The 27,701-nt window shown below is 50.1% G+C and overlaps 1 protein-coding gene across 2 annotated transcripts in view; it reads left to right on the forward strand.

Moving 5' to 3' along the window:
• Plxna4 (plexin A4) overlaps nucleotides 1-27,701 on the forward strand; it is a 438,703-nt gene that overhangs the window by 391,962 nt on the left and 19,040 nt on the right. For both annotated transcript variants that reach the window (XM_040728755.1, XM_040728754.1), the window contains exons 22-28: nucleotides 5,633-5,901; nucleotides 8,642-8,708; nucleotides 9,452-9,598; nucleotides 12,633-12,792; nucleotides 24,359-24,462; nucleotides 24,982-25,081; nucleotides 26,689-26,879. In XM_040728755.1, coding sequence (XP_040584689.1) covers nucleotides 5,633-5,901; nucleotides 8,642-8,708; nucleotides 9,452-9,598; nucleotides 12,633-12,792; nucleotides 24,359-24,462; nucleotides 24,982-25,081; nucleotides 26,689-26,879 — 1,038 coding nt within the window. The remainder of the gene's footprint in view (nucleotides 1-5,632; nucleotides 5,902-8,641; nucleotides 8,709-9,451; nucleotides 9,599-12,632; nucleotides 12,793-24,358; nucleotides 24,463-24,981; nucleotides 25,082-26,688; nucleotides 26,880-27,701) is intronic.

Here is a 27,701-nt window from a genome sequence, read left to right on the forward strand (position 1 = left end):
TTTCATTTCATCTTTTCTCAGCTTCACTTTAATTTGCACCCAGACACCAGGCTCATGAGTTTATAGTTCAGAGAGGAAGTCAGGGTGGAAAGCCGATAGATCACTGTCAATGCTCATGAGTGTTGCTGGTGTATGGACTGTATGCTACACTGTCAATGCTCATGAGTGTTGCTGGTGTATAGACTATATGCTACACTGTCAATGCTCATGAGTGTTGCTGGTGTATAGACTATATGCTACACTGTCAATGTTCATGAGTGTTGCTGGTGTATAGACTATATGCTACACTGTCAATGTTCATGAGTGTTGCTGGTGTATAGACTATATGCTACACTGTCAATGTTCATGAGTGTTGCTGGTGTATAGACTATATGCTACACTGTCAATGTTCATGAGTGTTGCTGGTGTATGGACTGTATGCTACACTGTCAATGCTCATGAGTGTTGCTGGTGTATAGACTATATGCTACACTGTCAATGTTCATGAGTGTTGCTGGTGTATAGACTATATGCTACACTGTCAATGTTCATGAGTGTTGCTGGTGTATAGACTATATGCTACACTGTCAATGTTCATGAGTGTTGCTGGTGTATAGACTATATGCTACACTGTCAATGTTCATGAGTGTTGCTGGTGTATGGACTATATGCTACACTGTCAATGTTCATGAGTGTTGCTGGTGTATAAACTATATGCTACACTGTCAATGCTCATGAGTGTTGCTGGTGTATGGACTGTATGCTACACTGTCAATGTTCATGAGTGTTGCTGGTGTATAGACTATATGCTACACTGTCAATGTTCATGAGTGTTGCTGGTGTATAGACTATATGCTACACTGTCAATGTTCATGAGTGTTGCTGGTGTATAGACTATATGCTACACTGTCAATGTTCATGAGTGTTGCTGGTGTATAGACTATATGCTACACTGTCAATGTTCATGAGTGTTGCTGGTGTATAGACTATATGCTACACTGTCAATGTTCATGAGTGTTGCTGGTGTATGGACTATATGCTACACTGTCAATGTTCATGAGTGTTGCTGGTGTATAGACTATATGCTACACTGTCAATGTTCATGAGTGTTGCTGGTGTATGGACTGTATGCTACACTGTCAATGCTCATGAGTGTTGCTGGTGTATGGACTGTATGCTTCACTACCATGATCTGACTTCGTACCAGGTGGGGATCCTGGCATAGAGTATCAGTATAGGAAACATCTGAGTGAAAGAATATTTGTCTTTCTCTCTGTCTGTCTGTACTAGAGATGACACAGCAGTCCTAACAAGGGCAGTAATAGTATATTTGTATGCAGCAGAGGGAATAGCCTAAGAATTCAATCAAGATGTGTATATAGAGTTATTTTCCTCATTTCACTAGTTCAAAATCCTAAGTCTACATGAGGATATAACTTTTAAAAGAGGTTTTCTAAGCCCATGTCAAAATTGGGCCCAGAAATCAACTACACCATGCCCTGGGGCTGTGGACCTTATGTAGTCTTACTGGACTATTATTTGTTTGTTTCCAATTTATTCTGGCTATGGAAAGTTCCTCCTTGTTGTTCTGGGTGTGGAGACAGCCTTTTTTTATGAAATCAGTGTTTCACTAACCTTTTATTTTCATGGGACACGTGACCAAAGCAGAAAGTATGAAGGGAGCGTGTCCTCTTCCTTTGGTAAGTCACTAGGCCACACGGGGCAAGTGGAGGCATTTGAGGAAGAGACTTTCCTGGCCCTAGTCATGTACCAGTACTTTAAAAACATTCAAAGAACCTCTAGCCACACACTCCTGGTTTTGACCCATCACTGGCTCCTCAATTCTAACATATTGGGTTACAATTAAAATTTACTATCCAGTTTTATAGGCACAGAATTCAGCTAAAGTGGGGAACCATCTGGGTAATAAAGAATATTTGGTTTCAGAGTGACTTTAGCTGGGGACGGGGTGGGTGGCTCAGTATGAAAGTGGTGATCTGGATACCCTTTCCCAAGATCCTTCACTGCCATCTCCACTCTTATCAGAGAGAAGATGTCCACCTCCAGCACAGGACAGAGAGCGATGTGTGTCTGACATCTAGAAACCCCTGGCAAACAGAGACCAGAAAGCAGCAGTCCAGGACATGCAGAGGCAGGCAGTAAAGCCGCTGCCGATTCTGTGCACAGGCTGCATGCCAAGTACTTCACGTACATTATCTCATTTAATGTTCATGAAGCATTATGACACAGACCCTCCTATTCTCATTTTATACGTAAGGCAGTAGACTCTGGAGGGGTTAGCGTTCTCTTCCACATCCAGTTGCTATGCCATCTGATGTCAGAACCCAGGATGCTGGCCATAGTGTCTTTCCTGCAGGAGGCTGGTCAAAACTACCCTGGGCCCCAGGTACTTGCTGGCCACAGGCGTATAGTTTTGTTAAGGTTCAAGAGAAGCCCACACAGTAGGTCCAGAGTGGGTCTTCAGGGCGTGGGTTCCACACAGCTGGCACAGTGTTCTCTCTATACGCTGTACTGCCAAACCTGCTCGTGCCCCCCTCTCCCTTTGACAGACAGTCCGAGCAGCTGGGAGAGTGTGCCTGGGAAGGCTGTAGGGAAGAAGCCTGTGTCAGCTTCCAGACAGACCCTGAGTCCAGCGGTGGGGTAGACATGGTGACAGGTGGGGAGTTTGGGTTTGAAAATTCAGCTCTGCCCTTTAGCAGAAAGGTGGCCTGGGAACAAGTGTGGCCATTTATCAACCGAGAAGATCACAACTGTCCTATGAAAGATCACTAAGAACGCACATACCGTGCCTTGCACACGGAGCCCAGCAAACGGCATTATCTGTTACAGTTAGTCCAAGTGGCAGGAGAATCATCCTGAGGAGAGGTGAAGGGGAGGTCGGAAAGCATGACCACGTGCGTGAGGTGGCCGTCACAGGTTTGGGAAAAAAGGAGGAAGTAGACAGATGATGCCTGAGCTTCGGCAGAGCGAGGCTACCATGCATCCATTTCAGGACTGCATCAGTCTGCTATGGATGGGGAGCCACGGGGGCCAGGTGTAAGGTAAGTCGAGGCTGGGCCCTCTGTGACGATGAGGGACTAGGAGGCGGGGCTGTCATGAGGGCCAAGATGAGCTGCCTGCCAGGTTGTCCTGGCTGCTCCCCACTGTACCCTCTTGGCTCTGTCCTCCTCCCTCTTTGTCTGAGGACTGTCATTGCATGTATTAGTACTGCAGCCAGAGGAGTGACAAAGGACTGGCTTTGGGAGCAGACGGGCTTCCTCTGAGATCCCAGAACCACCGGAAGGTGCTGCTACCAGAAAAGCTCCCGTAAGACCCCTTCCATGCAGAAGAGATGAAGACCCTGTATGCCCCCTGCAGAGGACCTGGGGACTTGGAACTGGCCTCTAGCTGATGCCAGCCTGCTGTGCCTCAGCCTAAGTCCAGAACACGGGGGCTTCTGAGTCATGGGGACAATGCCTATTTCTGCCATATTCTGTGACCTGGAACCAGCAGAACTTCTCTGTCTGCCTCTGTCAGCCCTTGCCAGTTGAAACCAGGGAGTTACAGCAGGATAACAGAGCTGCCCTTTGTGACTTGGCTGTGTATGGAACTCAGTGCATCAGGCTTCTCATGAATTGTCTGAGGTAGAGTAGGACATAGTACTGACTGCTCGGGTCATGGCCTAGCTTGGAGGCTTCTGTCTTTGGATCCTTAGGAAGCTCCTGTCCTCACGCTGTCCCAGAGGACCTAACAGAACCTGCACCCTAGAGCATGGACTAAAGGGGCCAATGTTTCCAAGTCAGTCCAAACAGGACTTGTCATAGAGGAAGATCCATGTTCATGTTAGCTCTTTCAACAACTGGACTTATATGGCAAAGACATTGACAACTACTGAGTGACAGAATTAAACCCAAGCTTGGCCAACTCTGAAACTGAGTTCTTTACTTTGGCCTACATGACAGTCCTTCTCAAAGATCCAAGGGGTTGGGACATCACCCTTCAGTTGCTTCCCTGGTACCTCTGATAGCTGTCCCTCCTGCCTCACCATACCATTAGGACTACATTCAAGGAGACAAGCCATGCTCAGTGTTCCAAGAAGGATCTCCACCAGGGCCAGGCCTGTGGCCGCATTCCCAAGAGTTCATTAGTTTTCTCAGAAGCAAACTGGCAGAGCAGGATGCACATGCATCACTGTTCTGCACAGTGACTGACAGGTCCCCACCTGTCCCACCCATCGAGTCACTGTTCAGGTCAAAAGGTAGTACCAGGTCTTCAGCAATCCTGCGTGCCCCTCCCAACTGCCCAATAAACCACTTTCCTATTACCATTGAGTCCCTGTCTGTCCCAAATCAGTGTTTAAATGTTGCTATGTGGAGAGTGAGCTCACTCCAGTGTCTGTCCTTCTCATTCAGTGCGTTCATAGCATTCGCTACTTTGCTGTGGCTAGTAGTACGTCATTCCTTCTCAGGGCTAGGGAGCATTCATCCATTCTGTTGCTGCTGGGCAACTGGGAGGCCCCAGCCCGAGGTTCCTCTGAGCAGGGCTACTGTGCCTTTCTGGACATCTCAGGGACTGTCCTCCATGCTCAGCCAAGTGGTCAACAAGTGTCTCTCAAGATGATTGTACCCTCCTGGGGATTTCCCAAGCACCCTACCCTGCAGGGAAGAAGGTAGAGTCACCTTCCTTCTCTTTCCCTGGGTAGAGAACACCAGGGTGCTCCTTAGAGGCCTGTCTCTCCCTTTCCTAAAGTAGATCAGTTGAGGTCCATATGAGATAAATGAGCTTGCACAACCTTATAGAGTGTGGTCGTTTGACTGTAACTGGCGCCAATAAGCTCACAGGAAGTGGCAGTATTAGGAGGTGTGATTTTGCTGGAATAGGTGTGGCCTTGTTGGAGGAATTGTGTCACTGTTGGGGGGGGCTTTGAGATCTCTGTTGCTCAAACTTCACTCAGTGTGACACTCAGACTACTTCCTATTGCCTTCAGGATCAAGATGTAGCTCCTTCTCTAGCACCAAGTCTGCTTACACACCACCATGTCCTGTCATGATGATAATTGACTAGACCTCTGAAACTGTAAGGTGCCCAATTAAATGTTTTCCTTTATAAGAGTTGCCATGGTCGTGGTGTCTCTTCACGGCAACTGAAACCCTAACTAGCACACGGAGTGTGGTGGTGACAGAGTCCAGGGGAAACCCAGTAATCTTGATTGTTTGGCCACAGGACTTTTGGGGATGTTAGGTTAGCTGGGAGACCAGGCCTGGTAATCCCTCAGGCAGGTTACAAACCACAGCAGTTCTGGGCTTTCAGAGCTCCATAGAGTTAGGAGATAGTCTAGGTCATAGGCATCACCATCAGGGAAGAGCATCTAGAGTCTAGCACAGGTGAGTTCAAATCTCATGGCTACTTCTTAGGAACTGTGGCTAACTCTTCTGGGATTAGTGGCTGTGTCTCAAAACTGCAGCTACTTCCCTACGTTGTGGGCTGTGATGAAGGTTAAAAATATACTAGGCCGCATGCCTGACTCCTGAGAAGGCCTTGACAGTGTTAGCCAGATCAACTGTGCCTAGACTAGAGAGAGTGGGAGCCTATTTTGTGAATCAGTAAATGGGACACCCAGAAGCTCATGTTAGGGCCCCAAATCTCCCTACAGGTCCCAGGCTACCGGCAGGAGCGTGTGGAGAAAGGCCTGAAGCTCTTTGCCCAGCTCATCAACAACAAGGTGTTCCTGTTGTCTTTCATCCGCACCCTTGAGTCTCAGCGCAGCTTTTCCATGCGCGACCGAGGTAACGTGGCCTCTCTCATCATGACGGTACTTCAGAGCAAGCTAGAGTATGCCACAGATGTGCTGAAGCAACTACTGGCTGATCTCATTGATAAGAACCTGGAGAGCAAGAACCATCCCAAGTTGCTGCTCAGGAGGTGAGAGAGGCCTACAGTGGCCCAAAGGGGTCAGAGTACTCCTACCCCAGCCCAACCCTCATGTATGGCTCCTGGAGGCCTTCATGCACACCAGGCAGGCTGCAGAGGGATCAGCTATGCTTCCTAAGGGTGAAACACTGACCTGTGGGAGGCCAGTGCCACCCACTGCCTGCATGCCCACAGCCTAGCTCACCACATATCCACTTCCTATTATACCCCTGTCCTTCTGATCCCTGATGTCATTGTCTCCTGTAGTCCTGAGTTAGAGATCAGTTAGGCCATGACCTGGCCTCATTTAGGCCAGGACTACACATAGAAAAAGACCTTAGGCTGTCCATGGGCCAGCAACAAGAGCAGCATACAAGACAATAGAAAGGAAGTCATTTGGGCCCCTCCCAGACCTGATGAGAATCTACAGTTTAACAGGGAACTAAGTAACTTGGTTGTGTGTTATAATTCGAGAAGCAGGAAGTGAAAGTCTTTGGGGACAACTGACTCAGTCCAGCCCAGCAAGCACATCCTGACCCCCTGTTAACAGGCTCCGGATTCCCTGCTGAACAAAGTTAGATGCTATTAGGTCTCTCATCGCTGTGTCCAAACACCTGATACAAGCAAGTTTAAGTGGGAGTGGTTTATTCGGGCTCATGGCTTGAGGAGATAAAGTCCATCTCGGTGAGGAAGGTAATGGTGGCTATGTGGCCAGTGGCCCTCTTCCTTCAGCAGGGTCCCGCCTCTTAAAGGTTCCAAGAGCCCTCGCATCCCCCCAACAGTGTCACCACCAATGGAGGACCCGGCATTCAAATACATGAACCTGTGGGAGCATCTCGTTTGAACCATGACACGTGCTTCCTACCATGTGCTTCTAAAACCCACAAGGCTAGACAAGTGTCAATCATTCCTACCCTGAGCTTTTGGCTTGCTTAGAAGACACAGGACTCCTGTTCTGTATGGGCACCCTTCAAATGGGTGCCCATTTCTCTTCTCAGCTGTTATTCCAATGCCCAGCCGTGGTACCACTGCAGTTAGAAGGCACCATAGAAACCACCACACCCAGCTCTCTGCCCAGACCACTCCATCCTTCTTCCTGACCTCTACCCTGTCGTCTCTGAGTCAGACTCCAGGCCTCAATAGTGCTTGCCCTGTCTTGCAGATAAATAGACTTAGCTTTCCAAATCGTTTGCCTTAAGTTTTTTTGGGGGGTGGGGTGGGGTGGGGTTGGTGCACATTTGCCTGCACAGCTGCAAAAGGTTGTGGTGCCAAGGAGAATCCCACAGCTCTGCAAACGGCAAGGTAGATAATCTTGATTTTTGTTTTACTTTCACCATGCAGCCACCCACTGGCATAATTCTAGGGTTGCCGCTGCCTGCCAGCACTCCCACTGACAATTTCCTGGCATGGTCTCATGGTCTCGCTCGGGGTCTCGGTCTCCTCTCCTTGTTTTCTGCCTGTGCTCCCCGGATGCTCTGGCATGTTCCCTCCCTGCTTCGTTATGTTCTTCTTGCCCCTGGCTCCTCCCTGCCCCACCTCCAATATTCTTCCTCTGTCTCTTCCCTGGCTTCACTGAATACCCGCAGCTGTCCAGACACCTGGAGGTCTCAGTTACCAGTATTCTCTTAGCAACTGTGTATTTAAGTTCACCAAACCTGTCTAGACCCTCTAGTTTGTCTCTGGCATTGACCATACTCTCAGCACAAGTTTCAAACCCTGAATGGGTGCAGCTCAAACCAGTAACACTGCCAGGGAACCAGGGAATCTTCCTTCCTTCCTTTCTTCCTTCCTTCCTTCCTTCCTCGCTTTCTTTCTTTCTTTCTCTTCCTTCCTTCCTTCCTTCCTTTCTTTTTTCTCTTTTGCTTGTTCGAGGCAGGGTTTCTCTGAGTAACCCTCACTAATCTGAAACTCACATTGTAGATCAGGCTGGCCTGGAACTTAGAGATCCGCCTGCCTCTGCCTCCCAAGTGCTGGGATTAGAGGCATGTACCACCACTGTGCGGGGGCATCTTCTTTCACAAAAGAAAAGAATAAGTAGGCTTGAGTCATGACTTAAAAGATGCCAGTTATATTCAAACAGTAGTCCCTGCCATTGCAGAAACTCTCCTTAAAAGTATGCAGCAGCCTTTGAGATACTACAATGGTAACATATCTGTGGATGAGCCATGGTCCCCCTCTGTATGCTGCCAACGCAGTGAGTCTAGACCAGGCAACAGGCTCCATATGGAATACCTTGTCTCTCTACCCTGATCACCTTCCTATGCGATCCTTCCCATGCCCTGCCTAATTAGATCCCCCTGCCTTTTGTTTTGATTTTCTTTATCAGTCTCTCCCCAAGTTACTTTAAGGCTGTACTATCCAACAGGAGATCTTCGGTCATATGCAATGACATAAATCTAAATTCAGTGAAGCGGACAGACACACTGGCCACATCTCAAGTGTTCAGTAGGCACATGTGACCAGTAGCAAGTGGACAGCTTAGGTGCAGACCATTGCCACTGCTGTGAAGTGCACCTCTGTAGACAAGGAAAAACCGGCCTGCAGCATATGCATGCCCAGAAGGCAGATTTTCAGAAAGAGCTCTGTTCTCAGCCCCAGGGGCCTGGCACGCTGCAAGGTTCTCCTGTACATTAGGTCGCCAGACACCGTAATCAGCAAGATGGTGGCGGGTTCTTCCTCGATCTACTCAGCTCAGGGCCTCTGACCAGCCATGTTTGTCTTCTTTCCCCCATCCCCTCGGTGACCATGGCAGGACAGAGTCGGTGGCTGAGAAGATGCTGACCAATTGGTTCACTTTTCTCCTCTACAAGTTCCTCAAGGTAGGACGGGACGAGGACACATTTCCAGCTCAACTACGGTTCTTCCTCTCCGAAACACCCAGCCCACATGAAACACAGTCCTTTGTCATCAGGAAACTGAATTGAAGACAGACCCGTGGCTAGTTCCCTAGCTCCTCCCAAGTGAGGGCTTAATGTTCTGCTCAGGGGGCTCCATGTGGTCCTAAAGCTAAATTCCCATCTCAGCTGAACGCAAGTCACCCTTGAGTCCCCTGCTTCCTCCCCCCCATCCCAAGCACCTCCTTTTCCCCAGCACCAGGGTTACGGGTGCTGATGAAGGGTCCTAGGGCAGGCACATAAAGCATGCTGCTGCAGATAGAAAAACTGAGAACGAGCCCGGGCAGCAGAGGAGCCAAGCTGCTGGGCTTCCAGTCGTGAACTTCAGAGAACCAATCTCTGCTTCTTGATTGGTTCCCAACGAAAGCAGGATGGGGTTGGGGGGAGAGAAGGAGCAGGGAGGATAAGAGAAAGGGAGGATAGGAGAAAGGGGGAAGGGAGGGAGGGAGGGAGGGAGGGAGGGAGGGAGGACAGGTTCTGGACAGGTGCAGGAAGGAACAGAGTCGCCTGGGTCCACAAGGTGGGAACCCACGCAAATCTGAAGAGCACAGAAGAAGAAATGGGAGCCAAAAAACAAGCAGGACCAGGAAAGCAAGGCCAGCCAGCAGAGTGGGCCCCGCATACCTTTGACCCCTGCACTCTAATAGCAGGAATCTTCTCTCATGCAGGAGTGCGCCGGGGAGCCCCTCTTCTCCCTGTTCTGTGCCATCAAGCAGCAGATGGAGAAGGGCCCCATCGACGCCATCACAGGAGAGGCCCGCTACTCCCTGAGTGAGGACAAGCTCATCCGGCAGCAGATCGAATACAAGACCCTGGTGAGCCCTCTCCCTGCTCCCCTCAGCTCTGGTAGGTCAGCTTTGGCACTCGGGCAGCTCTGCCCTGAAGAAGGAATGGTGAACATGACAAACGAGTGACCTTTGCAACTCTGTCTGCTGTAGGGTCCAGGCAGGTGCTCCCCTGTGTGCCTTCCTCTGCATCCTGTGGCCTAGGCACCAGGGTAGCCAGAGGCTCAGCGGTATCTCAGCCACTCTTCAGCGGGTGTGTGGGTGTGATGACAGACAGGGGCTGAACTGAGTAGGCACGGCCAGGTAGGGGTGAGGGTGGAGGTCACGCTGGTAGGGGCCGATGATCACGTAGGCACGCTCAGATCCTGTGGCCAGGTAGGAAGATGATTCTCCTCAGAACAAAGCTATTCCTGCCTGCGGGAAAACCATTCTGGTTCTCCGGTTCCCATCTTTTTAAGGGCTCCAGGAATCCCAATAGATTGACTTCCTGAGAACCCAAAGGCACAGCCTGTGATGTGAGGGCAGTTTCTGCTCCCTCTCAGTTCCCAGCTCGTAGAAGAAGGACAGAGACTGCAATTAAAATGGAGAAGAGGGAACACACCCTTCCAAATGTAGAGGCTTGAATGGATTTCTTAGTGAGAGAGGAAAACCTTTAAATGTCTCCTGTCCCACCCTCCTCCATCCCCTTACAACACAATGAGTTGAGATCACAATCATTCCCTGTCCCCAAATTGCAGCAGCAGTTATTTTCATGAGCCTGGGCCGAAAGATTGTGCCCAGCTGATGTCCGGTGACAGACTTACAGAGAACGGGGAGAAATCATTAAGTTGGAAACCTCTAAAGACAGGCAGAAAAGGAGGGGGATGGGTGATTATTTTGCTTGGAGGTGGCAAGGCTGTGGGGAAGGGTGCTCCTACATGTGAAGGGGACACTCCACCCAGTGGTGATGCAAGAGAATGGTCCTGCACCAGGACAGATGAGCAGCAGACAATCCTGCTGGGCAGCCCAAATATAAAGGGCACATGCAGTGACTGGGGGAGCCAGGGAACTCTGCTGCTGGTGACCTTATCCTGATGGAAGTTGAGTTAGCACAGCATGGGAGCGCTCCAGGATTTACATTGCAATACCAGGGAACCTGCTGGAGTGCTAGACACTCACCTGGTTACCTGCCAGGGAGCTTCCTAGAAGACTAGATGTGTGCCAGGTTACCTGCTTGAGTTCTAGATATCTGGGAACTAGCTAGGGTACAAGACGAATACCTGATTACCTGTCAGAGTATTAGACGTATGTCCCCTGGGAGTTCACTAGCTGTCTAGATGTCCCCCCCAGGAGCCTACTTGAAGGCTGCATTCTTTCCCAGGAACCTGATAGAATGCTAAGTGTTCCCTGGAAGTCTACCAGATGGCTAGAGCCTCTCTGGGAACCTGCAGAGACAGCAGCAGGTGGATGGTTCTGAAGCAGTTAAGAGCCAGGAGCAGAAGACATTTTTTTTCTGAGCCTGGGACCCTTTCCTCTGTGGGCTACTGCTTTCTCTCTGGAAGATAGGTGCCTGCCCTGAAGCATGCTATGAGAGGTCACCCTTAAGTACCAGTCTCTGCTACATGGTCCTGCTGGGGAAATAGTTCGGACAAGGCTATATTGCTGCCTAGGGGAGGCTGAACTGCCCATCACTGACTTAGCAAAGGACAATGGTCAGAGCAGGAGGAGCAGAAGGTTCTTAGGAGAGAGGGAGGGAGTGTCTGGGAGAAGGCCCTCATAGACGTTCAGCTCGGAGGCCTGGCCTCCCTTATTTTCAGTTCTGGACATTTTGGAGGTGAGAGTATGATTTTTATAGATTTAGGGTTTTTCCCTCCCTTCTTCTTAATGGAATACGCATGTTCCCCATTTGTGCTCATAGCAGTCTAGCTGCTAATGAGAGGCAGGAATCCAGGCCCAGGGTTCTGATTACCACCACATGGAGCAGGAGGAGGGCTGGAGTCTGGCTCTGCAAGCCAGATGGGACTATTGGGAAATGGTTACTGGGAGGGGTGTGGGGTGTTTAACTTCTGAGAAGGAGAGGGACACAGAGCACTCAGGCTCCGGGGACAAAAGGCTAGTTGGGAACCCAGAGCTGCAAGACATCTGGCCTCAAGTCCCCCAGTACCCAGGCCTAGCTCTTATACACCCCTGACCATTCCTGTACCCCACAGCCCCGTTCTTGCTCCACTGAGGTCCACCCAGGGAGCCCCAAAATGTCAGCAATACAGAAAGAACACCTGTGAGGATGGCCGGTGGGTGCTTTGAACATCTTAGAGGAGGGAAACAGCAGATGGTTTCAGTTTCTCTGCTCTCTCTGAAATGAGAACTGGAGGCCTGCACTAGCAGCGGCCTCGTCACCTGACCAGAGAGCCAGGTTCACAGTCATGGAGGCCTCTTGGGGGGCCCGAAGCTGCAGTTTTTAAAGGGCACCTTTTTATACTTAAAGAATACACTGGGTTTCTAATAGATCCAGCAGCTCCTAATCAGCCCGAAACGTTTCCCGAAACCAAAGCTATTAAATCTTTTAAAACAGGAGCCCAGTTTCTCATTAGTATGGAGCATTTGTGTGAGGGTGTATACGAGTGTGTGTGCGTGCGTGTATGAGTGCATGCACGCGCGTGTGTGTGTGTGTGTGTATGTGTGTGTGTGTGTGAGTCAGAGACAGAGACGGAGACAGGATTGTGTTTTAGAGGAACAATAAAAAGAGTGACACATGAAGTTTGGAGTTCGTGAGGACTAGGCATGTTAGGTATACAAGTGAGGGACTGTACATGTGTGCATACTTCTATATCTGTTCTGTTACAGACTCCCTCCCGCCATCACTTTCTTCACAGAACACTGTTCCCTTTGGGAAATTAGAGCATTCATCCTGATAGGGAGTTAATGGGTACAGCTTATACTCCTGCAGTGATGTTGAAGGCATGGTGACATCCTGTCTCTAGTCAGTCATGGAAAGCAGTCATTCATGAAGGATCCAGGATGCTGCTGAGCTCTGGGAATCTTTGCCACTGTCCTCATCCATGTGACCTCTCCCTGCCCCCCTCAGGTCCTGAGCTGTGTCAGCCCAGATAATGCCAACAGCCCAGAGGTCCCAGTGAAGATCCTCAACTGTGACACCATCACTCAGGTCAAAGAGAAGATCCTGGATGCCATCTTCAAGAATGTGCCATGCTCCCACCGGCCCAAGGCTGCAGACATGGACCTGGGTAAGAGGGCTGCTTCCCCAAGGCTATCCCTGTGGCTGGCCTTGGTGACTTCAGACCTTCTTGGGTCAGCAGTAAGTGGAGCTGGGCTTAGAGAACAGAGAAGGAGCAGTGGGTGGAGGGAGGCAGGCTGAGTTTGCCTTTGGAATTGGTGGGAGATGGTCCATGATCGTCAAACAGAAGAGGGGGCAAAGGCCAGCAGGTACTCTGTTGGCAGCCCTTCCTGGCAGGGAATGCCTCTGTGGTGCTGTGAGTGGTGGAGGGCTAACATTGCTGGTGTCATATCTAAATGAAGGGATGTAAAGGCAAAGTCTGCTCTTCCCGGTCCCTGTGGCCAAGGTCTCGACACTGCCTTTGTTCCCTCCTGGCTCTCCCTCCCCTCCGTGCTGTGCCTATAATTTTTGCTGAATACTCACAGCTCAGGGGATCTGGGTCAGCCATGGAGGATGGAGAAAGTGAATAGAGGAAAATGAGATGTGACGGCCCGCTGTGGAGGAGGATGACACTGTGTTTCAATGTGCCATGAAGAGATGGCATAGCCTGTATAAACAAGGGCATTCCACCCAGGGCCATTTGTACTTTGCCTGAGTGTTCTGCAGAATGTCATACTGAGATATCCTCTGGAGGAGGCTCTGAAGAGTCCAGGATGGAAAAGGGCAATTCCAGCATTGTTGTAGTATCTGATGCAAGGCCTGATGTCTCTAGGTCCTTGCTGTATAACCTTGTCCAAAGTACTTACACTGTCTGTGCCTTCTTCCTTTGCCTATGAGGTAGAGATAATTACAGCAACTACTTCATAGTAAGAGTTCAGCGGGAGGGATACATTGAAAGATTTGTGTGGCCTGTCTGGGCCATGGGAGGTGGGAAGATTCTGCAAAGGACACTGGATTATGACTGTTTGTGGATCCTGGGGGGTTATGAGGATGGCGTTGAGTCCTGGAAACATGGGGGGTGGGAAGACCCCCCCAGAAGCCCTGAGCACCCATCTGGGCTCTAAGCTGGCTTCTGCTAAGTCGAATAAGACAGATGGGCATCTATGATTTTGCTCAAATCCAGGGTGATTTTTTCAGCCTCCCTACCCTGACTGCCACCTCCCACCCCCCCACCGCCCCAGATTCTGATACCTAAAGATCCTGAGCATCAGGAAGTTCCATTAATCTCCTTGAATGTCCCGTATCCCCTCTTAACCCTGTCTTGGCCCACTAGACTTAAGATTAGATGTGTGCAGGGCCCTATGCCCCTCTTCTTGGGAGGTGTCTCTAAGTGTCTTGCTCTTAGGACATGCAGGAGTCTATGCCCCAGGGCAGTTGTGGGTGTGCATCCATGCATGTGTCCCAGGGACACCAATCCTTAGAACTGGGGTGGGCTTGTATGGCTTCTGTATGCATATTTGCCCCATGTCTGCTGCCCTGAGGGGCCCCAAGGACTAATGGAGAAAAGGCCCCTGCTGTAGAGCCAGTGGGGAATGAAAGGCTTGCAGGATGGAAGGCTCTGATGCAAATCCCTCATTGCAGAGTACTCTCTAATGGCTTGGGTGGGATAACCAGTTAACACCAACATTTGTTTTGTTGTTTCATCTATGAGCCCAAGGTGGGGCCACCCAAATCTCCTCATTGTTAGTGTCTGTGAAATAAGTGGGGGTCTGGGAAGAGCTGGTGGAGAGCATGGGTGCTGGAAGGCAAAGGGACCACTGAGCATGTGTACTGTGCTTGAGAATAGGGTGGCTTCATTAGGAGTCAAGCAGTAGCCTACTGCACTTGAAGACGTAGGGCTCAGTTGCCGCTGGGAGATAGCTTCTCTGCTACGTTGAAAGTCAGTGGGCGGTTGTGTGAGCTTCAGCCCTGATGGAATTCAGGAAGGGTGGGACCAGCATTTTGTATCACACTCCTAAAAGAGGAAGTGTGTACCTCCTGTGCCTGCTGGCTGTCCTAGAGAGACCATGTGTCAGGGCTAGTGGCTGCTGTTTATGACCAATCTTCTTTTCCTAAAGATTTCCCATCCTGAATATGGGAGAGGAGAAAACTGCTGGCTAGTTTTGGAGAATTGCTTCCCTCAGAGATCAGAGGATGCAAACCCACCAAGTATGTCTTCAGTGAAGAAGTGTAGAGTGTCCCACAGCCAGTCAGGGGCCATCTTGAATAGAAGCTAGAGCACCCAAAGAAATCATTTCCTTCTCTCCATTAGGAGGGATGCTTAATCCCAGGGCCTGCCAGAGGGTGGCTGTGCTCTCAACCAACAGGTTGCAGAGGCCCTGGAAAGGCCACCTCCCTCTGAGTGAACAGGTCTCCAGTATTGCAGAACTCCCTGGTAACCCATGCTCAAGTGCCAGAACAGATTCTCTCTCCCACTTTGGTGCTCTTGAAATTACCCTAAGAGGAATCACACTACCCTGTAGCAAGACAGCTATAGCAGGGATCCATAAACCAGTGTAAACTTAGGCCTCACTGTCTTGCTGAGTTTTCCCAAGGACCTCTCTCCTAGCCCCGCTGTGTGTTCTTTTTCCCAGGGTTCCTTTTTATTTTTAATTAAAGGAGCAGTTCCCAAACTCTGGTTTTCTTCAGACCAAAACTAGGTTGTAAAGCATGGAAACTGAAGCCTTCTCAGACACCCAAAAGTCATTTCCATGCCTGGCCTTGTGGGGAGAGGGAGGTGAGGTAAGTTGTCCATGGAAATGAAAGTGCTTTGAAAGCTTAAATCGAGTATATATATATAAAAAAAAGGATGTCATTGTTACCATAAACCAGTCTATGTCAAAGGCAACTGTGCCCCTGGCACACAGATGGGGTGAGACCTTATCAGCCCTGGGCTGAGGCAAGATAGCACAACACTCTCTACTTCATCTCCTTGAGCCTCTTGTTTCCATGGTGAAGCACTAGCTGCCTCCTCTCCCCAGATGACCAGCCCCTGTCCCAGACTCAACTGAAGCAAGAAAGCCTTCTAACACGTCTACTGTCATCCTAAAGAAATCCATACCCAGCCCACCCCTCCCTGGCATGAACTGTATTTTCATCTCCCCAGTGGTCCAGCCTGCTGCTGCTGTCCCCAGCACATCTACTCATGGTTGCTGGGATGGGAGGTTTCCCAGCATTCCTTTCATCTCTACATGAGCCTTGTCCCGACCCAGATGTTAAAGTAGCTATGTATGCAGTGGTGATTGGCAGGATCTGAAGGAAACAGAGCCAACATCCCACCTGTATAGTGGTATGGCCCATACTCATTCATTGTTTTATTGCACACCTCTAGTAGTGTGCCCTACCCTGTACAGATCTTCACCACATTAGAAAAAGCAGGCTTTGTTCAGGTAACTTGGCCCAACTGTGGGGTCTGTAAGTGCTCTAGTGTTTAAGCTGGGGTAAGTTAGGATGCATTTTTATTTTTACTTACATGGTCCTCTTAGGGCGTGCTTATTTGGGTATAACTCAGGGCATAACTCTCTGTCTGTCTGTCTATTTCTCTCTCTTTCTCTCCCTCCCTCTCTCTCTCTCTCTCTCTCTCTCTCTCTCTCTCTCTCTCTCTCTCTCTCTCTCTCTCTCTCTCTCTCTGTGTGTGTGGGGACATCTTGTACAGAATTGACCATATCATTTTGGAGGTAGACGAGTCAAAACTCTGCAGGATGCACTGGAAGGCTGGAGGCCCAGGGAACAGTTTATGCCCATCTGCATACAGAATTTCCTTTGGCTCATGGATGGGCAGCCTTTGGCTCTCTGCAGACCTTAAACCGATTGCATGAAACCCACCCACATTCTGGAAAGTAGTTGATTTACTTCAAATCCCTGGATTTCAATGTTAATCTTATGTACTCATACCTGCACAAATAGACTGAATAATGCTTTGCCAAGTGTCCTGGTACCTAGGCCCTGCCAAGTTAACACCTAAAATTCAGCACCACAGTACAGAAAGGGTCTGCCTGGATTACAGACTGCTGGGGTGTATGGAAGGAAAGATAGTCACATACACAGGTTTTAGGAGTGTGGGATTCTCAAGGCACAGTGTCCGGATGGCACTCCACTCTGAATGTATGAGCTGAGCCCATCAGTTCACAGCCATGGCTCACCCTGGAGTACTTGAACAGGGGTGCATCTCAACTCTCCGTCCATCCTCAGAGCTCACCTGTTGTAAGTAAGCTAGCTGCCAGGAGTGGTGGCTAGGAGACTAGGAGAAGCCCATCACTGCCTTTCTGAGATAAGGAATGCTTCTTCATATCTCCTACTCCCCAAAGGGAATAAAAATGTTTACCTTAACTTCCTAGCACAAGCGGGGAATCGGTAGTTCAGAGAGGCGCAGTGCTTAGGTCCATGTCTCACCACAGGGATGTGGAGAGAAGGCCCATTTTTCTCCCTAGTCTCATCCACAGGCCTTTCTTCTGCCTCTGGGACTGTCTGTGACCTGCAGAGGTTCCTCTGGTTTAAGCCAATGCTCTGTCAATAGCCCCCAGAACTCTGCCACCCACCTCTGTCTTGCTACTGAAGTCATTCCGAAAGGATTTTTTTTCTAATAAGAAATCCCTGCATGCTATAAAAGATACACCCTCTTCTGGGTGAAATACAAAGAGTTCGTGGCTGCTGTCTCTCCCCGTTTGCATTTTTTCTGCCGGGTGATGGGAAGGACAGATAAAGATAATGGGATTTCTTCTTCTTCTTTTTTTTTATCGCCCTCACTTCTCTCCTTGGAAGGTAGAAGTATAACAAATTGGATTGCGAGTGAGTCTGTCCTCTGTCCCTGGTGCCTGGAGCAGGGCATAGGTCTGTGGGCAGAGCAGTGGTGAGAGAGGTCTCAGCCTGCAATTTTCTCTTGATACATGCATATGAATGCCGGGGTCACCTTCGTCCCTCCTCATAGCCGCCACCTGCCTGTTTAATTCTGTTTGGACCCACCACGTGGTCTGGAGCCAGACTGTCAGAGAATAGCCACCGGAGCTTGAGTTGGTGGTGCAGCCTTGTCATTCCAGCTATGGAGGAGGCTGAAGCAGGAGGATCCCAAGTTCAAAGCTGGCATGCCCAGGTTAGACCTTGACTCAGAGTATGAAATGAAAATGAGAGCTGTGGATGTAGCTCAGTCAATGGGATAGTGCTTGCCCAACACACACAAGACCCGGGATAGTGCTTGCCCAACACACAAGACCCTGGACTCAACTCCCCTGAGCTGTGGCTAGGATCCCCTTTGCCTCTCCTGTGACTAGCCAGGGCAGGGCACTTCAAAATTTACAAGACCTATGTTGCATTTCTATTTTTGAAATTACTTCCCTTAAGCACTAACTTTCATAGTTCAGTAATTTTCTACTTGAGAACTTGTCATGGTGTCTCCTTTATATATAAAAAGTTTCAGATGGTCACCCCCACACACACACACACACACACACACACACACACACACACACACACACTTGGATCAGTTTTCTTACTCTTTCTTGTGGTTTTTCAAAAGTCTGGGCACTGAACATAGGATAGTGTGCATGCTAGACCAACACTCCACCACTGAGCTATATTCCAAGACCTCTTTTCACTTTTTATTCTGAGACTGAGTTCTCCACTAAGTTGCCCGGGTTGACCTGCAACTTGCTCTGTTGCCCAAGCACTTTTGAATGTGTAATTTTCATGAGTAGCCAGGGTTACAGGCCTGTAGTACCAGGCCAGGTGTCCAATCCCCATTAGCACTCGCTCCGTACCCACTACCCTCTCATGGATTTCCCAGTTGCTTGTGGTCCCTGTCCCAGATCCTCAGGGTAGTGAGTATGGAGAGTCATGGCCTTTGCCAAGGCTGACAGGGCCTCACCTGCTCACAGGTGTGCACAAGAGACTCTTGCTCCTCTTCCAGCCTCCCGTGGGTTCTGTGTGTGGTACCTGTTGGCAAGTGTGGCCTCTGGGCTCTGGCTTTCCTGATGCATCTCACTTTGCCAGTCAGCACCAGCCCGTTGGAAGTCTCCTGGGACAAGAACACCTGTGAGTGACCACAGACAGGAGAGCTGGGCTCTGGGCTGTCACGGTGTATGAAGGATCCCCTGACTAGAATAAATGATGAAACGAGCTATAATGCTATGCCTCCCTACCCACCCCTCTGCTTCTCTACCTCTGTCTTTATTGGTCTGTCGGTCTGTATGTATGTCTGTCTCGCCACCCCTCCCTGCCACCCCGTGTGTGTGTGTGTGTGTGTGTGTGTGTGTGTGTGTGTGTATGTGTGTGTGTGTATCTACACTTATGCATGTGTGAGTCTACCTGTAGACAATGCTACAAGAGCCAAGGCTGAAACTGCTGAGGTGGTTTACCCCTCTGTATAGCATCTGACTAGGCGCTCTCTTGGAGGCGGAGTCTCCTTCCGGGTCAGCTGCAGGTGATGTCTTCTCTACTCTGATGTGTGTACACACTGTCCCCATCTTCCATCAGCAGCTCCAAGTGCTTCTGGCCCATGTCCTGAGCACTCCTGTGGTCTGTGCCCTGTCCCCTGCCTGCCTTACTCACCCTTCATGTTCCTGTCTGGAAGAAAAGTAGCCATCTTTTGTAGGTCTCTATTCGCCTTGCTGTAAGACCGGCCTTACCCCTTTACCTTTCCCCAACCCACAGTCTTTAGCTCAAGCTCACACACCATGCATGGTTCAACCTCTTGGATCTTGTGGGAATCTTCTGATCGCCAAAGCCCCTCAAGCCTTTCACCATAACCTACTCATTCATACTTATGGATTCATGAGGTCACACGAGTGCCACATTGGACCAGAATACCCAGCTCTTGTTAGATAGGCAGAGACGTACTGTCCTTCACAGTCCAGCTGGAGCAGCCCTTTCCTGCCTGGCTCCCCTCACACCCTGCTCCTTCCTTTCTCCATCCAGCCCCTTGGAGAGCTCGGTAAAGACAAGGGTGACCAGTGCTGTACTGCATAGCCCAGATCCGCATGCCAACAATAAGTGTAACATCAGAGTCCAGCACTGGGACTTCCCATGTTTGGCCGTTCAACATGGTAGTCACACCTCTTCCAGATAATATGGTCGCTGTCCTCATCTGCAGAAGGATTGTCAAGAGTTACCCAGACCCAAGGTTCATTGCCATGTCACTCAGTACCTGGAGGAGATTCTTACCCCCTCACTGGCTTCTAGGGCAGCCCCATGCGTCTGTGCATCCACCCAGAGCACTGCCATTGGCTGACTTGTCCCACTGTCCCTTGACTACCCTGACATGGTCACCTCATACAGAGCAAAGCAGGGACACGAAGAGAAGGTTTTTATTTAATTTTCATTCATTTGTTTTAGGTACATGTGGTAGGTATGGAAGCACATGGATTCTACATCACACATATAGATATTAGAGGATAACTTAACTCAGTTCTCTCCTTCTACACTGTGCGTCCTGGGGACCGAACTCAGGTTTTCAGGCTTGGCGGCAAGCGCCTTTCCTGCTGAGCCATCTCACCAGCCCAAGAGCAGTTTTTAATATTGGTTTTCCTAGGTTATAGTAGACACTCATCTGCTGTAAAGAACATAGAACTGGGGATTTGGAGACCTGAGCTCTTTTGTTCCTTCTCTGCTTTACTTTTTCTAACATTTAATGTTTAACGTGCAACAATATGGAACACAACATAAGGTGTGGCCCCTCCCAGAGGCCTCCTGAACTGGTCTAGACAGTGGTGCATGCAGCATGGGGCCCTGGGCACTGCCCCTCGTGTCTTAAGATGGAAGGTTCATTCTTTCTCCCGAGTTCATCTTAGATTTGTCACTCCTAGAGAGGGGTAAGGGTTTATGGACCCTGCATGCAAATCAAGGGTGCTGGCTGCTCATAGGACAGGGAGAGTGACTGGCTTAGACTTGATTTGGCCTCTCCTGGTGCCTGCCCAGAGCTCAATGGCTCCCACTGTCCAGGCAAGGTCATGATTAGGACAAGAGCATTTAGAGACTGAGCCCAAGTTTACAGTAGGATTTTTCCTGAGGCCTACCAAAGACACAGGAAATGTCTGATATTTATTTGGTGAAGAGGTGACTGAGTGAATGAATGAATGACTGAATGAATGAATGAGGGGGCAGTGAAAGTCCAGGTGAATAACTGGAACTCAGGGTCTTCCGAATCTGGGCATCATGGGCATAGGACATATGGAACAGTTTATGGGTGGGAAGCCAGAAGCCAGAGCTAGCCAGCCTCTGGGAGGTTCTAGGACAGCATGGAAGGTTGGTCGGTGTAGACATGCAGTGGAAATGGGGTGCTCCGATGGAGTAAATGTGGTGACCCTGGCCAAGTCCTGGGGAGCAGTTTCCTTCTCAAGGTACTGAAAGTCTGCCTGGGAATTCAGGGGTGTCTTCCAATTGCACTCCCACACTCCCATCCACCCAGAGATCAGCTCTGCGGCTGATTGGTAGCCATTGCTCCTTTGTCACGGGTCCCAGGAACAGAATTTCCAATGGCAGCTAGCTACCCAGCCCCCAGGTTTTCTTCCACCAACAGTGGACTGGGATGGCACAGAACTTCATTTCTAAAAAACCTTTCTGATCATTCAGGTAAAACACACATAGCAATTTTTCTGTGTAAGAAGTAACAAAAATAACAGGCTTAAGGGTTCTGAAAGCAAGGCTAAGTGCCCTTTAATTCCATCTTACAGTCCTTATATTGGTATTTAAGGCGACATCCTTAACTGTTTGAGACTAAAAGACACTAGTTGCCACCTCCCAGGTACACAGAGATACACCTGCCCAAGCGTGGGGCTGGGTTGGGAGATGTAAGACTGGGCAGACCAAGCCCTACACCCCATGGCCAAGCACTGGCATCAGTGGTGTGTGTCTTGTCTGCCCGCTGCCCAGCGTCCTTGCCAGTGTCTTGGCTGTGGGGAAAACATCTCATCAGTATGGCAGGACATTATGGGAAGGGAAGACCTAGGTCCAGTGAAGACAGCCAGACCCCCAGAGCTCCAAGTGGGAGGTTTAGTCAAAACAGTCACATGCCACCATCAGCCTGGCCACAAGTGAGGGTACAAGCCCATCCCTTCCATTCCCTTCCTCCTCCCAGCACATGGGAGGTGCCTGAGCTGTGTCCACACCCACCGTCTGCACTGAGAACACCCAGAGCACACAGACTCCTTTGTGGGCATTGAGTGGCCCCAGAGGTCCCTGGGTGTGAGCTCAGCTGGCCAGTACTATGAAAAGTGCCTGGCATGATGGCCTCTGTGTCTGGTTCCCTGGACTGACCTGTTTTTCATTTTCCTAGTTTTTCTATTGGTGGAATGTGGGACAATAATCAAAGATCAGGTCACATTTCTCAGTTCCCATAATCCTTTCACAGTTCACCTCCGACTGTCGCTCACTGTCCATCTGCTATGGATGGACACAGGCAAATATGAGGTCCCCTTTCACTGTGTATAAAACAAGCAGCCATCACCAAGTCACAGGTGCCCTTTCTTCATTTGCTTGTTTGTTCGCTTATTCATTCACTGAGTGGATATTTGTCAAGTGCTTCCTGTGTCCCGCGCACCATGCAAGCCCTGCTGGTAGGCATCTGTGCCCCTAGGGCAACGCGGCCTTTTCCTGCCCTACTTTTTTGAATGGGGGCATGGAAACAGGCTGACTCCCATTTGCTTACATAATTACTGGACAAGACTGACAACCATGGCTGCTAAGTATGTCTGGACAGGCTGTGCATTGCACAATTTCAGGGGGGGTGTTGCAATGGAAATCCTGTACTGCGGCCCAGAATTAGTAGCTTGTTATCATTGCTCGGATGCCATCAAGACTGTTATGGCTCTACTAGAAAGGGAACCAGTATGCTTGAGGGCTACGAGCTGGACCTTAGGGAATACCTTCTCCAGCCCAGCTGATAGGCAACGTGTGGAATGCCGACCACCCTCTGTAGTGTGCTTTTGACTCCCCCAGCACCATTGACCATGCAAGCAGAAGATTCCCACTGCCATGTTCCTCAGTCCAGCTGCTCTTCACTGGGGTCCACTGCACGGAGGATCAGTTACTTGACCACAATAGGCATTCCTCCTCCTCCTCTGGCTGAGAGCTTGCAGACCCATGAGAATTTAAAAAGCAGAGCAAAAAAGAAACAGGGCAGCCCAATGACAGATGGAAACATGGGCCATTGGGTGCCTCACAGAGCACCTCCCTCCTGCACATCACCCTTCCAGCCCCAGGCCCCAATCACCAAGAGCAATCCCACCAAGGTCATCTGGAGACCTCAGAGGCAGGCATCCCCAGTGACTCCTCCACTCCAGCGAGCAAGCAGGTCATACTTGACCCATCCCTTTGAATCTTGGTACTAAGCTGGGTACTAAGCATGGTGCTAAGCTGGGCATTGAGGATGTCCTGGTAAAACAAGGCTGGCCTTGGAGATCAGGATCTCCTCTGCTCCGCCTCAGGGCAAGATGCTTCCCTTCTGGGCCTGGATTCCATGCCTGGTAGAGTCAACAGTTCTAACCACAGCACGCACAATGAGGAAGAAATAGAACTTTCTGTGCCTCAAATGGGACCAGAAGGGGAGGCACAGCCTGACAGGAAAAAGAAATCTGGCAGGCCAGGCAGGCAGTTTGATGCAAGAGATGCCTGCATCTATCTTTATGGACTCTGAGCAAGCTCAGTGTGCTCCTCACAGCTCGGGAGCACTGTCTGGGCTGCCTGTAGACCAGACCAGCAGCTGCTTGGCTGGGACACATGCTCTGTTTGACTTTAAAAGACTGCAATTCCTTTTGAGTGTGTGCTCATAGGAGTGATATCTGTATACACACACACACACACACACACACACACATGAACCCATGTAGTAGAGCTGCCGTGTACATATGCTTTCATATGCGTATTTCAATATTACAACGTGCCCTTCTCCTTCGACATGTGATCTGTGCTAAACAGGACAGAGGTTTTCTGCTGATGAGAAGCAAGCTCTTAGCTCCTTCCCCCTTTGTGTGATCCATCAACAAGGCCCTGGGGTGTAGATACTGGAGTTGGGGGCAGGGAGGTAGGGATTTAATATGTATGCATATTAAAATATACTAAAATAATTAGGTGCTGTCTAGATCCCAAGATGGAGGTTATCCACATCGTTTTGTGGAGACGGGAGTTGAGGGATATACGAATGGTCCAAACACTTTTTTAGCCTGGTCCTCTTCTGAGGGTGCCCCATCTTTGGGAAAAGATGAAGGGCTATAGTGAGTGCTCACCTGCAACGTGAATTTCATCAGGGCAGGAACTTTCCAGTACAGCCGGCGAGTGGAGCTGCCATGAGGTGCTGCCTCCATTTGTCAATGCTGTGCCAAGCCCTCTGTGTCTTGTTGAGTTCCTAGTTCATTCACCGCATGCACACTGCATAGCACTCCCTGATGTGGCGGGCGCTCGCAGCTAACAGGTGCAGGGGAGAACAGGCGATGCTGTGCACCTCCCCCCCCCTCTTCCTTTTGGCTCGGTTCATTGAGTTAGGACCAGGACTCTGGCCTTCTCTGCCTTGAGAACATCTAGATTCACCCCTTGGGGGACGTGCGCTTGCCCCAGCCAGTCTGGATGTCTCCTGGAGAGGGCTCTGTGTAATCCTTGTATGGAGTACATCCGTAGGGCGCTCCCAGGAGGGGCCAGAGGGCCTTTCTGAATTGTCACCTCTCTCCTTGCAGAGTGGCGACAGGGAAGTGGAGCAAGGATGATCCTACAGGATGAAGACATCACTACCAAGATTGAGAATGACTGGAAGAGACTCAACACCGTGGCCCACTACCAGGTGAGCTGACCACAAAAGCCAGAAGCTGCTCATAGCGGGTCTTAGATCACAGCCACTGAGATTAGACGCCAAGTCTCCAATGCGTTCTTCACCAGCAATCCATGATCCTTGGTGACCCAAGGGAAGCTGATGTCGCCCAGTCAGAGAACCCCTAGCCTCTTGGGAGGTAGGATAGCAACATGCGTACTTCTTGGAGGGTGTGGGCAGAGTCCCTGAGGGCCCTTGCTTAGAAGGCCTCCTGAGCACTTAAGGCTGGGTGATCTCCAGAAAACCTGGGGAGGGAAAAGTGAGGGAGGGGCTCCTGCCAGAACTTTCTCTCTACGGAGACCATGAAGTAGTTAGTACTTAGGTCTTTGCCATGTCTTATCAGACGGGAAAGGAGTAGTCTCCAAAGCCCAAGTTCCAAGAAAGGTGCTAATTGTCCCTCATTTCCCCCAAATAATCCTAATTTGTCCTCATTTCCTGGAATGGGTAGGAAGAGTTTCCATGCCCAGGCCCTTAGAAGCCTCTACCCTGTAGGTGCCGGATGGTTCCGTGGTGGCTTTAGTGTCTAAGCAAGTGACAGCCTATAATGCAGTGAACAACTCCACAGTGTCCAGGACTTCAGCGAGTAAATATGGTAAGACTTCCTCAGGGGTGGGAGCTAGAAGTATCCTGAGCAGGTGTTGTCAACAGACCTCATTGCCTAGGGGAGAGGAGCAGGTCAGGTGACCATTGGGGAAGAGAGCGAGTATGGGGCAGAGGTAACTGGTTCCAATCACTAGCTCTAGAACATAAACATGTACTTTATCTGCATGCAAAAAGAAACCTAGGGCCGGGAATAGCTGAATGTGTAAAGGGTTTGTGGTGCAAACACAGGAATCTAAGTTTGACCCCCATGTAAAAATGCCAGCCATGGTGGTGTGTTTACTCGTAATCTCAGCTCTGGGGAAGTGGAGATAGGACGGGACCTCGAGCTTTCCGGCTAACCTAATGGTGACTCTCGGCCAGTGAGAGTACCCATCTCAAAAACCGGGAGGGATGGCACCTATTAAATGACACTCAAAGCTGACCTCTGACCTCCATATATGTACATACACGTATACATGCTCATGATGGATGGATGGATGGATGGATGGATGGATGGGTGGATGATGTGTGGGTGGATGGATGGATGGATGGGTGGATGATGGGTGGGTGGATGGGTGGATGGATGGGTGGATGGATGGGTGGGTGGATGGGTGGGTGGATGGATGGGTGAGTGGGTGGATGGGTGGATGGGTGGGTGGATGGATGGACGGATGGCATACACACAGAAAGAACTTAACCTTCATGAGGTCATACAGTCTATAAGCCTTACCTTCCCCTATCACCTCACGTCAAGTTCACAGTAATCTAGTCAATTAAATAATTATTATCTCTCTCCATTTTTACATTGCTAAGCTATAACTCAGACGCACAGAGGTTAGACGATGGGTAAAGGTCACCCTGCTATTATCCAGTAGCGTGAACGGGAAGGAAGGAAAGGGACTCTGGATATAAGGTGGAAGCCCCAGAAGTGCCCTGCTCTGTCACTTTGTGCTGGGGGACACCTGGCCACCCCGAGCAGTGACATTCTTGTTGTAAAGCAGAGTTTAGAAAAAAAAAAAAAGACAAACATCGCAGGGTGTTGTGGACAATAAAGAGGTGAGTGTATAGGCTACACATGGGCATAGTAGGGCATCATTCTCTACCTGTTCAGTTCCCATTTACCACAACTCAAAACACAGGAAGGAGGCTCAGCAAGCAGATGAAGTGGCCCAGGCCAGAGGGGGACGAAGACAAACAGATGGCCCCGTGAGCCCTCACCTGCCCACGATTCATTAAGGGAGACAGCCTACCTGCTCTTACACGGGCACTTAATTGGCCACACATGCTACAGGACTGGAACGCAAGCACGAGGAAAAGTGTAAAAGAAGAACACACTTACATGTCTACAAATTGAATAATTAAGGGTTGACTCAATGCCAAGTACAGGAGGAGGGCGGCTTAAGTGGGAGGAATTCGCTAGAGATAATTCCTGGAGGTGGCAGGAAAGACATAGGCATTTCGGGGAATGTGCCACACCAAGGCAAAGGAATAGCAGCAGCCGGTGGCAGGAAGGATCAGACAGCAGTGGCCTTGGCTGGGGAGAGGAGCATGCTGGGGGCTTCTGGGTCCAGGACTGCACAGACTCACTCTACGGGGCTGGGTTCTTTACTTTGGCAGAGAACATGATCCGGTACACAGGCAGCCCTGACAGCCTCCGTTCCCGAACACCCATGATCACCCCTGACCTGGAGAGTGGAGTCAAGCTGTGGCATCTGGTGAAGAACCATGAGCACGGAGACCAGAAGGAGGGGGACCGGGGGAGCAAGATGGTGTCCGAAATCTATCTGACACGGCTGTTGGCCACAAAGGTATGGACCATGGGAGCAGCAGTGTGCAGGGAGTGTATGGTCATAGGAAGGGCCTCCGTCTGCCGCGAAAGAACTGGGGCCGAGGGCTAAAGAGATGGCGCTGTTGGTACAGAGCTTGCCAGACAAGCATGAGAGCCCAAGTTTGATAGCCTCAAGCCCCCGTTAGGAAAGACAGGCTGTGCACAGCGCCTTGCTCCTGCTGGGGAGACTCAGAAAGGAGACTGCCTGGGGTTTGCTGGCCAGTCAATTTAGCCGAATCGCCAACTCCAGGTTCAGCAAAATCCCGTCTCAAAAACTGTGGAGAGGAATGGAGGAAGACGCTTGGAGGTTCCCCTCTGGCTTCCATGTACGTGAACACATATGCACAAACACCTGTACACAGGATAGCCACATGCCGCACTCTGGCTTCCAAGTACGTGAACACATATGCACATACACCTGTACACAGGATAGCCACATGCCGCACTCTGGCTTCCAAGTACGTGAACACATATGCACACACACCTGTACACAGGATAGTCACACTCCGCACATATGCATAATTGTTGGCGCAGCTGCCAAGTGCGCGCCAGCCCCCTTTGCTGTCCTCTGGCACCAGGTACTGTCATCAGCCTGGGATGCCCTGGGATTGAACTGCAGGATCCTGCTCAACGTGTCACTCCAGGCAGATCCCAGCAGACATGAGCACACAATCTGAAGTTTTAGTCCCGCCCTCCTCAGCACCCTTCCTCAGTTATGGGCCCTTGCTGCATCCATTCCCAAATCTCACTATCCCAGTGGCTACACAGCATCAGTAAGGACAGAGACTTGGGCTGCATCCCT

This window comes from Mesocricetus auratus, unplaced genomic scaffold (genome assembly GCF_017639785.1).
Source record: "Mesocricetus auratus isolate SY011 unplaced genomic scaffold, BCM_Maur_2.0 Super-Scaffold_100019, whole genome shotgun sequence".
Taxonomy (NCBI): domain Eukaryota; kingdom Metazoa; phylum Chordata; class Mammalia; order Rodentia; family Cricetidae; genus Mesocricetus; species Mesocricetus auratus.